This window comes from Cydia amplana, chromosome 16 (assembly GCF_948474715.1).
Source record: "Cydia amplana chromosome 16, ilCydAmpl1.1, whole genome shotgun sequence".
NCBI classification, from domain to species: Eukaryota; Metazoa; Arthropoda; class Insecta; order Lepidoptera; family Tortricidae; genus Cydia; species Cydia amplana.
The window spans coordinates 9,685,082-9,701,616 of NC_086084.1; the positions used below are offsets into that span (position 1 = coordinate 9,685,082).

The 16,535-nt window shown below is 41.0% G+C and overlaps 1 protein-coding gene across 1 annotated transcript in view; it reads left to right on the top strand.

Annotated features, from left to right (window-relative positions):
• LOC134654953 (high affinity cAMP-specific and IBMX-insensitive 3',5'-cyclic phosphodiesterase 8) overlaps nucleotides 1-15,692 on the top strand; it is an 80,807-nt gene extending 65,115 nt beyond the window's left edge. Inside the window, exons 5-16 of the mRNA XM_063510385.1 lie at nucleotides 5,913-5,970; nucleotides 6,723-6,890; nucleotides 7,281-7,480; nucleotides 7,812-7,995; nucleotides 8,332-8,508; nucleotides 11,891-11,983; nucleotides 12,311-12,562; nucleotides 12,807-13,023; nucleotides 13,561-13,751; nucleotides 14,480-14,613; nucleotides 14,894-15,048; nucleotides 15,529-15,692. Coding sequence (XP_063366455.1) covers nucleotides 5,913-5,970; nucleotides 6,723-6,890; nucleotides 7,281-7,480; nucleotides 7,812-7,995; nucleotides 8,332-8,508; nucleotides 11,891-11,983; nucleotides 12,311-12,562; nucleotides 12,807-13,023; nucleotides 13,561-13,751; nucleotides 14,480-14,613; nucleotides 14,894-15,048; nucleotides 15,529-15,692 — 1,993 coding nt within the window. The remainder of the gene's footprint in view (nucleotides 1-5,912; nucleotides 5,971-6,722; nucleotides 6,891-7,280; nucleotides 7,481-7,811; nucleotides 7,996-8,331; nucleotides 8,509-11,890; nucleotides 11,984-12,310; nucleotides 12,563-12,806; nucleotides 13,024-13,560; nucleotides 13,752-14,479; nucleotides 14,614-14,893; nucleotides 15,049-15,528) is intronic.
• The last annotated feature ends 843 nt before the right edge of the window (nucleotides 15,693-16,535 follow it).

The window sequence follows — 16,535 nt, forward strand, 5'->3', positions numbered from 1 at the left end:
CAAATAAATACTTATAGTCTGGCCAGCCGTCGTGTCTCTTGAAAAATGTGCAGCTACTAAAAAATCTATGCGTTTACGTTTATACATACGTACGTTTGCCATCCCATATTTTTTATACATATATTTATTGGGTCTAATAGTTTGTGATTAAAATGAACTCTGAAAGAATTAATTTAAAGTTGTTGTAGTAACGACATGTTTCATCAATAGCCCATATGTAGTTAACAAACAAAACGAAAACTACGTCACCTTAGGTACCAATATTAAATTTAATATTAAGCATCCAACCTCGATTAATTAAGTAACAGCAATATATTATAGCTTCCAGGTTCCAACCATTTTCGTAAAAAAAAGTCGTAAAAGCTTTTGAAAGAGCACCATTATAAGCTCTTCGGGATTTTCGCGTATAGTTTCAAATCAGGGATAATGGAAAGTAAACAAGCACTCAACGACACGGCTCCGACACGACGTGTGCAAACAAAGGATATCCGGAAAACGTTGCGGGGTTTACTCGACCGCTTTGTCCATGGGGTTTTAACCTTTTGGACGCCAATGACCGATATATCCGCACTGTAGGTTCAACGCCAAAGACCGATTAATCGGTCACAGACCACAGAGCAACATCGACCTACGTGCATATACATAAAGTTCAACTTTAGTTTTGACATTTCAATGATGTGGCGTCTGAGTGACAGCTTTTGTGTTTGACACGGCGTGGAAAAGGTTAACGTAAGCACATTATGTAAGGTGGTATGTTAAACTATATCCCTACCTTGACCCCCGCGATACAGGCCATGCCCTGTGCGGGGTTCAATGTACCTGTTAAACTTTTATTGTTAAATAAAGATATTGTTATTGTTACCTATTTATATATGTATGAGAGAACACTCTAACAACAACAACAAAAGTAAAACATTACTACCCTTTTTGCATCTTGTCTTCACATTAGAGTCTCTAAATCTCATTATATATGACATCACTTGAAGTGCATCTGAATATTCTGAATCGTACTAATATACTCGTACCTATTATTGGTGCTGTATTATACTCGTATGGGTTTTCGTACAATTGTCTGTTACCCTGGTAGCGACTCAATATTTTTATTGTTTTCTTGTTAAAAATAATCAAACTATTTTTCTATCTATAAAGGGCGCAAAAACAGTCTTACGCCTACAGATATAGAAAATCTGTAGGCGTAAGACTGTTTTTGCGCCCTTTATGACAAGCGTGAAATAAGGAGCAATAATACTTGGAGGATATAATCAAACGGAGACGCCATGTCTGTAATTTTCTGTATAAAACAGTCTGCCGATTTTTGCGGGGGAGGGAAACGTCAAATGTATGCGTAACGTAAAAATAGCCATGTCAGATAAACGTCAGTCCATACATTGTGTATGACCGTTGGCCGCCTATTTTCGACAGAGGGGAAAGCCTGTTAATGGCTACTCCGTTTAGTTGTATCCTCCAAGCAATAATATAACGTCCACCGTAAAATAGGAAGGGATTCAAGGCCTATGTCAAAACTGACATCATATCCCGTCCTCACTATAAATGCTGTTTCCGAATTCCGAGGCAAACCTCGTAAATAACAAAAGGCATTATGTACTTACCCACTACTCACAATAAATAAGACTTCCATGTAAAATATTGTAGGTGCGCCCGTTAATATTAACCTTCATTTTTTTTCATAGGTATTTAAATAAGGCAACAATAAGCCCATATTACATAATGTATCAGGGATGTTGCGAATATCCGCATCCGCATCCGCAACCGCGGAACTTCCGCATTATTTTCAACATCCACATCCGCATCCGCATAAAATCGATGCGGATTTAATGCGGATGCGGATGTGGAACAGGTCGGTACAGGAACGTCTTAGCATCGGCGTAAGTGTTAGACTGCTAGGTAATTTAGTCATTAGCCAAAAAAACCTATTAGAAATTAGCAGTCAAGCGTGAGTGGGACTTAATGTACGAAACCCTTGGAACGCGAGTCCGACTCGCACTTGGCCGGTTTTTTGAAATAAAAATGACTAAAATGTAATATTTGACGTTTTTTATGTACAGTCGACGTCAAAGAGAAATTTACAGCCAAAGTAACAAAAAAATGTTTACACGACCTAAATGCTATGACAATAAAGTCGTGTAAATAATTTTTTGTAACGTTAGTCGTAAAGATCTCTTTGACGTCGACTGTACCTATCTTGACATCCGCATCCGCATCCGCATCCGCGGATGTGAGCCTTTAAAAATCCGCATCCGCATCCGCGGATGACAAAAAATCGGCATCCGCAACATCCCTGATATGTATAGGTACCCTATAAACTAACCAACAAAAAATACCTAAATATCATAAACTTTAAGGGGCCCACTGATTAACAGTCCGCCGTCGGTATCGGCCTGTCAGTTAGAACAAAAATTTGACAGTTCCGAACAACTGACAGGCTGATATCGTCCGGCGGACTGTTAATCAGTGGGCCACTTAAGAAGTAAACACTATTTTGCTACAGAACAAAGTTGCTTCGTTTAAGGCCAAGTTGAAATTAATCTGAAATCTATCTTGTTTGTAATAGTTAATAGGTACTTTTACCTAAAGTTTAAATAATACTATAAGGCTGGCTGTGATAATTTTATCTGTAGCACTTAGATTCCATTGTCAAAACATCACAATATTGTATGAGCCTTGCAGACCGGACACCCGACTTGCTTTTGTCAGCTTTGTCTCAGCCGTCCCTTGCCGAATGTGGCTACACTCTACAGCAGCGGTCGGCAACCTTTTAGTAGCCAAGGGCCACATAGTAGGTAGGTAATGAAGTTGACGCGGTCCGCACTTTGTTAATATTTATGACTAGACTAGACATTGTCGTTTGTCAATATTACATACAAAATAGCCAGGGAGGCTCTCGGGCCGCAAGTGACAGGTTCACGGGCCGCATGCGGCCCGCGGGCCGCGGGTTGCCGACCGCTGCTCTACAGCAATGGAATTATAATATACTCGTATATAGTATACTCGTATATAACTATAGATCGGTTATACTCATACATAACGAGCAAAAATCAATAATCCCTACTAATATTATAAATGCGATTGTAACTCTGTTTAACTGTCTGTCTGTCCGTCTATTAAGTACCTCTTCACGCTTAAACCGCTGAACCGGTTTAGATGAAAGTTGGCATGGAGATAGTTTGAGTCCTGGGGAAGGACATAAAATAGTTAAGGTGCAATAAGTTCGTGTACTTCTCTCACTCTCACTGAGCGTAAGCGTGAGCGAGATCGAAGTGCGTGCCTGGGAGCGCGGCGGTTATCAATTTTCAAACATATTGAAAATTGATAACCGCCGCGCGCGAGCCTTTTTGCAAGATTTATTATAATTTTTAAAGTGCATTTTAGATCTAAGTATGTTCGTGATTTTTCTCGATCGAGCGGAAGTCAAAAACTCAGGATTCGAATCGAATTGCTAATAAATTTTATGGTAGATGTACTGTGATCCAAAAAGCGCTATCACTTTTTAGGGTTCCGTGCCCAAAAGGTAAAAAACGGGTCCCTATTACTAAGGCCCACCCCACATCTAGCGTCTTTCGAGCGTCGGCGTCTACCGGCGTCTGGTCAGGGCTATGGAAAATGACGTCGCTGCGCAGTTGCGTCGACGTTGCGTCGACGTTGCGTCGAGCAGTGCCATAGAGTTGTAGACGCCGACACTCGAAAGACGCTAGATGTGGGGTGGCCCTAAGACTTCGCTGTCCGTCCGTCTGTCACCAGGCCATATCTCGTGAACCGCAACAGCTAGACAGTTGAAATTTTCACAAATGATGTATCTCTGTTGCCGCTATAACAACAAATACTAAAAATAAAATAAAATAAATATTTAAGGGGGGCTCCCATACAACAAACACGATTTTTTTGCTCTATTTTTTGTTGATGGTGCGGAACCCTCCGTGCGCGAGTCCGACTCGCACTTGGCCGGTTTTTTGTTAATCCGTTTTCTGACCCTACTGCACCTTACATTATATTTTCGATTTCAAGGTTGCTCCCATTAGTTTTTGTTCAACCCGGTGTAGCACCTCATTTTCAGAAAGTCTGTTAAAAATTACCATAATATATGTGAGTCTAGTTTCAAAAAAAACTCTTGTTTTAGACCTTTTGTGTAACTATCTGCCTCATATTTATATTAGGTAAGTATAATACGACCTACTTACATGTCGGACGTTGATGCTGTGACTCGTGAGCAGGGATGTTGCGGATGCCGATTTTTTGACATCCGCGGATGCGGATGCGGATGTTTAAGAGCCAACAGGAGTGGTCATTTCTCCATACAAACGTACTCGACTGTTTCCTCCGTGGGTTTTGAAGCTAGAGCAATGATTTTTTCAACACAGATTAATATTGTCAATATCTGTGTCGGACCGTTTTGCTTTTTTTGATATTTTTGTTTTTTAAGGCGCTAGAGCCCTTCATAAATGGTCAAAATGGCCTAATTGACTATGCCGCAATGAGAGGCGCGCTATTCAAAACTGATATCAATTAGCCAAAAAAGCAAAACGGTCCGACACAGATAATGTCATAATCATTTAGATTTCCAAATTTAGTTACGATTGGTTAAGTTTTGGAGGAGGAAACAGTCGAGTACGAAACCTCGATTTTTGAGATTTTTACGCAGGATTTTTCGCCTTGTCCTTATCGCACTAGTTTTAGGAGCCGCTTCCGTTAGCGAGACGGGTATATTTACCTAAAATATTTAAATCTCAGCTCCTGTTGGCTCTTAAAGGCTCACATCCGCGGATGCGGATGTCAAGATAGGTACATAAAAAACGTCAAATATTACATTTTAGTCATTTTTATTTCAAAAAACCGGCCAAGTGCGAGTCGGACTCGCGTTCCAAGGGTTCCGTACATTAAGTCCCACTCACGCTTGACTGCTAATTTCTAATAGGTTTTTTTGGCTAATTACTAAATTACCTAGCAGTCTAGCACTAACGCCGATGCTAAGACGTTCCTGTACCGACCTGTTCCACATCCGCATCCGCATTAAATCCGCATCGATTTTATGCGGATGCGGATGCGGATGTTGAAAATAATGCGGAAGTTCCGCGGTTGCGGATGCGGATGCGGATATTCGCAACATCCCTGCTCGTGAGTGACGGGCCGGCGGCCGGGTCTCCTCTCCAGCACTGTGGACACCGCATTTACTATTGTTTAATGTAACAATATGCTTTCGTTTTCATACTGTGTTACTGTTTCTATACTTATACGTATGGTAAAGCTATTATTTCACGTAACAATAGAGATCTGAATTATATTTCCGACGTGTCCACAAAATTTTAGCCCAGGCAAGTTATGTAGGTCGAGTTTACAAGCTTTACAAGTCAGTTTCTTAGAGACATATTATAATTTAATATATTTTTGGAGCGTTGGCTTGTAAAATGTTTTTGAACTCGACTTGTAATATTTTACCAAAATATAATATTTGCGTACCTATTATAGACGCGTTTATTTTCCACCATAATTCGGTGTCTCACTAGCGACATATGAATTACACGTGTGAACGACATACGTAGTTAAGTTAGTTACTAAAGTTAAGGTTAGTTAGAAAAAAATCCTAATGATTAAATTTTATGCACCTGAGTCCTAATGCAATTTTTTCCCTACCCCATACCTTTAGAGTAGAATTACATCATTTTATCATGGTGACACTGTCTCATAAAACTCATCGTTATCTCTAATATTATAAAGATGAACCAAATGATAACTCATCAGGCGTAAAGCAATAGACTTTACTCATCAATTTGGATCAAAATAATCAACCTAATTGTTCTTAATATTTCTAAAACCATTTAATGAATTGTTGCTGTTGGAGGGGAAATCTTCGGAAGTTGTTAATCACTTTGGCTAATTACTGTCTGCTTTTGTTTTAGCGCCTACCTGAAAGATGACTTCGCTACTCTGCCTTATCTGGAAGTGGGTTTCAATAGGGTAAGTACCTACTTCGTATTTTTTTAATAGCTCATGAGTCATAACGACTTGACAAATATAGGAATCGGTTTTTGCTCTATCGAAATGGCTATTTTTTTATTCCTGTTTTGAAATGTAATAAATAATCAGAAATAACTAACAGAAATTACGTATTTATGTTATGCAAACTTTTGCTTTCTTAAAAATTTGTTCTCCTCGTAATAAGCGTACTTGTTGTACAGCTATTAATTTACATAAAGCTTGAAGTATTCTTGATTCTTTTTAAATAATCAAGAATACTTCAAGCTTTACTTATTATATTCTAGTATTATGGTAAAAAACCTACGGTTATTTCTTTGACTTTCAAAACAAATGATTGGTGCCTTCGATTTGCTTTGGATAAAAGAAACTGAAACTTTGGTAACCTGCCTACTTTACAGGCATTATGCCACTTGGAATTACCCCAAATAACGGACAAAAAACGTCTTACAATTCGGCTAAGTCCTTTCTCCTTGTTGGCCTACATTTCGGAGTTGTCATAAGGGATATTTTATAATGGCATCATCGAGAAGCAGGTATGTCTAGCGAACTAAACTTCATATGCTATTCCATTAAGCGGTTAAACACTGACATGACATGACCTACGTAAATTAGTTTTTAGTTTCGAAGGTTTTAGGTACATGCGGCTTTCATACCAAAAGTCACAGGTTCTAACGCAAAATTTTATACTTGATCTCTGCATCCAATAAGAATGATATTCACCTTAATCTCAGGTGATGGTGGAGACAGTAGGTGCGACGGCGTGGTGCGCGGAGGTGGTGCAGGCGCGAGCCGCGGCGGCGGCGGCGCGCGCTCAGATCGCCTCCATCGCCGCGCTGGCCGCCGCCGCCGACCGCTGCCGCGACCTCGTCGCCATCACCGACGACCAGCAGAGGATACTGGTAAGCTAAACGTTATGGCGGAGACACTTTTTCTCGACATGTAGCAGATACCACACGTGGAGTAGTACCTACCTAAAAAGGGATGTGGAAAAGGCGAATAATATACTTTCCGAACATACTTATTAAATTAAGTGCTCAAACACAGAGGCATCTTTATTATTATTATTATTATTTATTCAGGTAATTACAACACAATATCTAATCTCATCAAGGATAAGACTGTAGACAGCTTCTAATTACATTCTGAAATTAACACTTCTAAGTTAATATTCATCGTATGCTCTGTGTCATCCTCAAGGTCGCATTGCTTCTTCAAGATTGGCGACAATTATTAATAAGCGCTCTCATGTACGCTTTTGACTCAATAACTGAAAATGTGTTATATGTAAGGTGACAAACAAAGCCTGGTGCCGAGTGCTGGGCTGGCGGGCAGAAGACGGAGCGCGGCTCTCAGATTCGGCGGGTGGCGAGGCTATGAGACTGGCTGCTAGCGGCGCGCGTGAGTGGGAGGCACCGGTCACGTTGCGTCGACGCGGCGCTCCAGATCCGCTGCTTCTGCCATGCCGAGGTGCTTCTATAGCCTTGAACAGGTAAGCATAAAGACTAGAGCCGAGCTTGCATTTTGCGGGTGTCGAGGCGATAAGATTGGCTTTAAGCGGCGCGCTTGAGCGGAAAACGCCGTTGCCTCAGCGCCTTAATCTTGAGGCGATGCGGATAACTGTGAGCGGCGCATGCGACGAACTACAATATTCAACCGCCCGACCAACCCTATTTGCAATCTTTAAATGTGTTACAGTAGTAGGTAGGAAATTTTAATAATTTGGCCTTCAATACTCAACTCTTCCTTGAATTAGGTAAGGATTCTTCGCTGAGTCACAAACTCGTGAGCTCCCATGTGAATTCCACTTTACATTTAAACAGGAGCACATCCCACCTTGTCCTGGTATGCGAGCCTGGCAATGCCGCCGACGCCGGCGCGGCGCGCGGCTCGCTCCACTCCATCCGGCGAGGTTCGCTGGACGTGCGTTCTGTGGCCTCTGACGGGCTACGGCGGACTTCGCTTGCCAAACTACAGGGGCTGCCACTTGAGGCTCCTATCACTAAGGTACGTTTCATGATAGTTAGTGAGTCCAAGACGCCCGCGGGACGCATGTACATAGTTCGCATCTACATGATTTTAAAACTCACAATTGAGAACTCCCAAGCCTAATAAAACTGGGTAACCTGCTACTCAAAAGTCGAAACGCAGTAACTCTGTATGTATCACATACATGTTACCTACTAATTTTTCCTTTTATTTGACAGAAAAAGATAAGAGTTTTTTTTTAAGTAGTGACGTTATATTGCTGACTATCACACAACCTTGACTATCTTGCGAGGTAGAACAAGGTAGGCTGTTTGAAGCTGACCCCTGTTACCATTCACGACCATTACGTTCCAGGTGATATCCCTCCTATCCACGGCCACAGACGGCGCCCCTCCATCAACGATAGCTTGCATCGAGCGCGCCGTGGACATGCTTAGAACCTCCGAGCTCTACTCTCCACAAATGAAAGATGAGCCCAAACTACGAGTCGAAGATCCCATCGCCACTGATCTTATTGGCGCACTGCTGTCGGTGAGTGGTTTGTTTGTGTATTTTACTTCTTACTTATCGTTGTTTTTACCTTAGGGCTGATTTAGACGGCGCGCGTACTCGCATGCGATTTTAGTTACATTGCGGGCTGTTGGTTACGTCCAATTCAATCGACCGATCAAAACCCGCAATGTAATGAAACTCGCATGCGAGTTCTCGCATCGTCTATGAGCCCTTATTCTCCAGCTAATTCAGAGCCAAGAAAACTTGTAAAACTTAAAGAACTCAAATAAAAAGCGCATAATCCAGAAAATCTCCAGAAATTCTCTCGACTCCAAAAGTTGTTCATAAAAATGAGCTATAAAATCTTTTGCTGCACTGGTTTTATGTTGATAAAGTTTTGGCGCAACGCGAAAAATTGGACGGCGAGTCTGCATTGCGGCATGCAGGACTCATAAAATCTCATCCTGTTGTAAATACGAAATACTTAAGCCATATTTAATTGGTAAAATACGACCACGCGCGCCTGAATAAAATATTAGAGGATATGGATGCGTTTACTTTATCTGCTTTGGTTTTGGCTATTGGGTTCTTGTAAATATAAGTATTTTATAAAATGATGTAGATATTTTTCACGATTCTATAAAATTTATAGGTTCTTATTATGTGAAATCATTACTGGTTTGGTACTTAGTTTAGTGGCGAATGTTTACTTCTTCCCCGTATTAATACATATGTGAAGTGAAGTTACACAGACTACACAGTAGGTATGCATTTTTGTTTATAACTACTTACCTACGTACTTATGTAGGAAATTAATGATTAAAAAATAGCATGTGTATATGTGAGCCGAAAACTTGAGTTGTGACAATATACGTGTATCCGCAATAATTGCATACCTATCACCCACAGAATTGATAATAGAAAACATGAGGAAAATTCAGAGTAGTTAAGTTTGTATTGTTCACAGTTTGGCACATATTGAAATTAAGAAATGTAAAGTTTTTAGACCAAAATATGATCCTCGACCTAATAATATCTACTTCTTAACGAAAGACGATTGTATCCCTATAGGTCGGTGGATTTTTTTTCTATCATATAGCAAAATAAAAGCTACTGTAACTCATAGCTGAATTAACCATGAGACCCAAAATGTTCTCCCTAACATGTAGACACTATATTACGCGATGGAGTTTTTATTACCGTTTTACCGATTCTACTGACTAGGTCTGGACAAAGTTACATTGATTAAGTAAGACTTTATTCTCTTTGGTCGGAGCAATATTGTCACAGCTTTATTTCAGGCAAAATATTGACCGTAGAGGGTAGACTGTATTCACTAACGTTGATATTTATTTGTTTATGATCCTGTTCGGCCTGGAAAAGCGGGAGCAAGTGAACACAAACCTATTTTATATGGTAGGAGGTTTGAATATAGCACACGCTGTACATTCCTACTTCTCTCTAGCCTCCATTTTCTGCAGTTCATCACGGTACACTTATCAAAAATAGTACAGTATCTTTATACTTTGAAATATTGATCTCATAAACGATACGGTAGGGTCGGGGTACTTTAGCTCCCCAAGGTTACTTTGTTCACCCATGAAAACCTATTTTATTGAATTGATATAAATTATTAAAAACGGCATTATGTGATTAATATGTTCTTGTGGAAGAGTCTAAGTGTCGTTTTTAAGAATATATTATTTCAATAAATGGGTTTTCATGGGTGGACAAAGTAACCTTGTAAGGGCTAAAGTACCCCGACCTTACGGTATTTCCGGTTACATCCAACCAAATCCGGGCCCGTGGTTATCTATCTGGATCACTGTACCTACACAAAAACTCCCTTACATTTGTATCAAGATACTTTACTGTTGGAGATCAGTGTACTATACCATCTCTCTTAGCTGATTAGTTTCTAATTGAGTATCTTTTCGTAAACCTATCCGTGCAATAAATATGTGCTGCTATCCTAATCGAACCTTAGTTGAGAAAAAGGGATACCTAATGCAATTTTGCTGTACGTTTAGGCCTAATCGAATTGTACTCAATCAGGGGTTAGATTCGAAAGCCACATTCTGGAGCTTTTACGACCAGGAGCAGCATTCCGATTTAAAAATCAGTTATATTTCATATTGATATGAAAATACTCACACTGCATCGCGCTTGCGCTAATGAACAGACGCTAGCAAAATGCACTATAAGAGATATATTATATCAATATCAAATTAATAACTTTATAAAAAATAATAATAATAACTTTGTAGTTAAAATGCGGAAGTCGCTCTCGGGGCCCGTTTATGAATGATAGTAACTTGTAGTATACGCGTAAACCTGTTTTTAAACAATTTATCATAGAAAGAGAGATCCGCTAATATTACTAGGTACATATTAGTTACCTACAAGCTTTCATGATCCCGGCCTAAGGACCTTAATGTATAGAGCTAATACAATTTTACGGGTGTAAGCCTGCAACATTGAAGCGATTAAAACCCGCTTGACCAATAGCGGGAGGCCTTTAATGGCCAGTGTTGCTGTGGTTTAGACATAAAATTGTAATTTGTAGCATTATGAAATGGGGTCCTTTCCCTGCTTTCTTTTCGATGAAGCAGTTAATAGTATTTTGCAATAAAAATGTTTATAAAATAGATTGTGGTTTTGAAATATTTCCAATTTCAGTATCTACTGTCAATTCCAATAATATGTTCCGTGTTAGAAACGGCACCTACTTATTAGTAACTATGTATATGTAATTGCTAATACGTAATTCACAAGACGCTATTTACTGCCATAAAGATTTATTTAAAAATCGATCTTATTCACTAACGACAAGCCTAAATTACCTAAAACTGTCACTTTTTTTTAGAACTTTTACCACAAAATTACATAATAAACTAATTAAAATTACATAATAAACGGAATTTTGAACTTTTACTTCAAAATTACATAATAAACTACCTAAGATGCACCATTTATTACTAGGTTTTCCCAAATGAATGCTACTAACAATAACAAGTACAAAAGGGTCATTAATAATTAACGTCACCTGATAATTCACAGTCGTTACTAATTATCCGCCGCCGCACGTCGCCAAAATAATATATTAATTAATGTACTAACAATAATCTATGTTTTAATTTAGATATTCCTAAGTTCCCCGTAACTTATTCGACTTCGTTTTAAATCTGTTTTAAATAAGTTTCCAGTAGAATATAATAGTTAGTGCTTACCCTAAATGTAAACTGCCGTCAGTAGCTTGCTTATCTGTCACTTTTCCCTTGTGTAGAACTATATAGAAGTAATAGAATAGAACTATTGTAAATTTAACACAATTGGCAAAACTTCTTCCAAAATTGTCTTTAGGTACTTGCCTGGCTTTACAATTATCCTTAATGTTACAAGTTAAATGTTAATGTTCCAGCAAGGACCATCAAACGTGTTATCGTCGCGGCGAAGCAGCAACGATTCTACCGTCGTGCGCTCTCAGAACAACAGGACAAACATCAAGCATAAGGTAAAATGATGAAACTATTCTTTTCGCCACACCAGCTCGTAAAGGCTTTCTTTATTCTTCAAAAACTGGTGAAATGAAAGTTGCATTTAATCCACAATAGCAGCAATTTTTTTTTAGTTGTTTCCTCGTGTTGGCTGGTAGAATTGACTTAGAAATGATGATTTTGAATATTAATATTTAATAGCGTTAATTTGGATTTGATTTGTAATATTTTATTTAGTACATTCCTCGTATTGGATGTGGGGTACACTTTTGTTTTTCACTCGGTAGCAAAGTATGTTTCACCCTCGCAGCACTCACGATTCCAATATGGTGATAACTTTTCAGACATCAGGGCAGCTCCGTGAACTTCTTGATACAGCTCTGAACTGGGACTTCGAGATCTTCCGACTCGAAGAGCTAACACGTGGACGGCCGCTGGCTCATCTCGGCCTCGCTCTCATGGGAGGTCGCTTCGATGTGTGTTCGGCTCTCGAGTGTGACGAGCGTACGCTGCTGCACTGGCTGACTGTCATAGAGACCAATTACCACGCCGTCAACACGTACCACAACTCGACTCATGCCGCTGATGTTCTTCAGGTACCTATGTTACTGTTTCTTATAACCAAACAAATATGTTAAAATTGCTGTCATTATCAAGTCCAGATCCAGTCCACAGGTATTCCAAACGAATACATTTTCCTTTTACATGTCAAAAACAATCTTCCACATCAAGGAATGACTCACGGCAGTCCTACACTCAGAATCTCTGTGACATAAAATACTTTCTTTAATATGGATCGACTGTAACACGTAACACTATCCTATCAATCATTATTTTCAGGCAGTAGCATACTTCCTCGAGAAGGACCGCCTGAAGACAGTACTGGAACCCATCGAGGCGGCAGCTGCTCTCATCTCCGCAGCAGCACACGACGTGGACCACCCCGGCACCACGTCCACCTTCCTCTGCAACTCGCGGCACCCGCTCTCGATCCTGTACAACGACATCAGCGTGCTGGAGTCGCACCATGCGGCGCTCACCTTCAAGCTCACACTTAGTAAGTGTTCCTTTCACACAGTTGCATACTTCCTCGAGCAGGACCGCCTGAAGACAGTGTTGGAACCAATAGAGGCGGCAGCGGCCCTCATCTCCGCAGCAGCACACGACGTGGACCACCCCGGCACCACGTCCACATTCCTCTGCAACTCGCGGCACCCGCTCTCGATCCTGTACAACGACATCAGCGTGCTGGAGTCACACCATGCGGCGCTCACCTTCAAGCTCACCCTCAGTAACTATTCCTTTAATAAAATTTTAGTAGCTTTCGTTTCAGATTATTGTGATATCCCAGATTGCCAGAGATATACCTTTTACTTACCTACACATTTGCTTTTTGCAAGTAAGCAGTTCAGGAGAATGTCAACAGATATACGACACAACTTTGATATCAATAAATAAATATATCTAGGTAATCAAAGAGCTACTTAACAATTTGCGTGTTAAGTACCTAGTTTTTTGAGACACCAAAGGCTAGGTGTTGTGTTCTTGTGTTTGTATTAATTGTTCTTTTAAACCTAAAACATACTATCCGCAGATGACGACCGCGTGAACATATTCAAGAATCTCGACCGCGACACGTACAAGACGGTGCGGCACAACGTCGTGGACATGATCCTGGCCACGGAGATGACGCGTCACTACGAGCACCTCGCCAAGTTCGTCAACGTGTTCTACGCCAAGGGCAACGTGGGGGGCAGCAAGGAGGACAACATGAATACTGATATGGTGAGAGAGATAAGGACGGAAGACTGTGATTCAGCTTATGAAAGGCAGCTAAAGGTGCAGGCAATGTCTGTGGAAATCATCTTTGCCAAAGGTGTGTACAGGTTTTAAAAAAAACCGGCCAAGTGCGAGTCGGACTCGCGCACGGAGGGTTCCGCACCATCAACAAAAAATAGAGCAAAACAAGCAAAAAAAACGGTCACCCATCCAAGTACTGACCCCGCTCGACGTTGCTTAACTTCGGTCAAAAATCACGTTTGTTGTATGGGAGCCGCACTTAAATCTTTATTTTATTCTGTTTTAGTATTTGTTGTTATAGCGGCAACAGAAATACATCATCTGTGAAAATTTCAACTGTCTAGCTATCACGGTTCGTGAGATACAGCCTGGTGACAGACGGACGGACGGACGGACAGCGGAGTCTTAGTAATAGGGTCCCGTTTTTACCCTTTGGGTACGGAACCCTAAAAAGGTCGGCAACGCGCATGTAACACCTCTGGAATTGCAGGCGTCCATAGGCTACGGTGACTGCTTACCATCAGGCGGCCCGTATGCTTGTTTGCCACCGATGTGGTATAAGACATAAGTTTGTCAATAGATCTATCAAGAGAGGTAGCGGTAGCTGCGAGACAGAAGGATAGTAACAAGCTAGATCCTCAAATTACAAACAGTATCTACTTTGGCACTATTAATCTGATAAACCTCTTTAGCTCTTGATTTTCTTATTCCAGGATCCGCCTTCGCTGGACCCGGCAGCCATCACTCAGCCGGAGAACGTGGTGCTGGTGAAGCGCATGATGATCAAATGCGCCGACGTGTCCAACGCTTCGCGGCCGCAGAAGTTTGCCTTTGAGTGGGCTAGAAGGTAAGGTAAACCCTTATTATACCTAATGATGGGAAAAGTTTAGTCAAACAGTCATAATATTGACTAAATCATTTTAAAATTATCCTCTCTGGAAAAAACACAAATAGGTTAGGTACACTACAAAATTAGGTAGTACAAATAAATAAAGTTAACATGAAAATTATGAAGTTATGTTATTGTAACTAAATAAATATTTTATTTAACGTTTTTGAAATTATAGAAAATTTTAAGTACCCTAATCATGACGATTACAACTAAATTACAATTACCTCTTTCATAGAATTGCGGAAGAGTACTTCCTACAAACAGACGAGGAGAAGGCAAAGGACCTGCCAGTGGTGATGCCGATGTTCGACCGAGCAAGCTGCTCGATCCCGCGCTCGCAGATCGGTTTTATTGACTACATCATTAAGGACATGATGGATGCCTGGGCCGGTAAGTGCTCTATTTACTATGGTCCCGGTGTTTAAGTGGAATGAGTAAGTATAGTATGATGCGAGAAAACAAAAGACTCACCATTAGTTTATGCACTTGTTTGCGCGTACTCGCAGAACAGCTTCGGCGGCTAGATAGTCAAGGGCGCGATTATATAGACTATTTTGTTATTTTAAACACGCTGGCGAGAGAGCATACAGCTCTAGGGGGCGGGCGAAATTATACTTCAACTCCACGTTATCAACCCTAAGTGTAAGGCCTGAGTGGACGCTCGAAGCGGAGCGTTCGGCGGGGCGTGCAGCGTGGCGTCGGGCTCACAAGTGATTTGAGCAGCGTGCACTAAGGCCGCTACTATACGATTGCATTTGTTTGACATGAACGCCGCACGCCCCGCCCCGCTACACGCCCAACTCGAGCGTGTACTCAGGACTTACACTAAGGCATTCAAATCAAATACATTTCACATGTAATCTGTTCCAGTATTCATCGACATGCCGGAGCTGGTGACGCACGCGAAGCAGAACCACGCGCGCTGGAAGGAGCTGGACGAGGCGGGCGTCACCACCATCGCCGACGTGCGCCGCGCGCAGCGCGCCGTCGCCGCGCCCGCCGCCGCCGCCCCAGACTCCACCGCCGAGGAATAACCAATGATTTATAACTCAAGCATAGAGAAAAAAAAATACATAGAGTGCTCACTCCATACATCAGTTTTAGTACCAAAAAGACTATTAGCATCTAGTATCGAGTAGCGGAACTATCAGTACTGCTACTTGACAATAGATGTAGCACCGACCGGAAAGTCTTATGCTGTTGAGATAAGACTTTCCGGTCGGTGCGACATCTATTGTCAAGTAGCAGTACTGATAGTTCCGCTACTCGATGCTAGATGTAGACACTGAAATTAATAGTCTGAACTGATGTATGGAGTGAGCACTCTTGTCTTACTTATTTCTCTATGACTCAAGATAGGTTATAGGCGTTCCAAAATTGAAGCGCTTACCTTGTGACAAATTGGACAAGTTGCCATTAGTCGCGGCTGGACAAGCGAGAAATGTGCACGTGCTAACGAGCTCCCGCACACCGAAAGAGAAAGAGACGACCTTATGTTTAACAACCAGTGTGACAAACACGGATGGAATGAGAAAATTAATCAAAAATAACAGATTTCTTCGTAGGCACAGAAATAAATATGGAAGTATTTTTTGTGCTCCTCAAGTATGAGTATAACATATCTATGGTTATATAATATCATTGGGAGTAACCTACAACTCAACAGACACACTTCTGAACATTGGATGATTTTGATTCTCGCTCAGAAATTTTTAATTTGTCTGTCATCTGATCCGCTAGGTTCCCTGTTTCGTAGCGCAGTCGCAGTGCGGTGAGAGTTGGCGTATCGAGGCATCGAGTGTGTTCAATGTGCTGATGCAGATTTGTACAAGTAGTGATCTGTCAGATACAACTTTGGAATTTTTTTTAACTCCTTC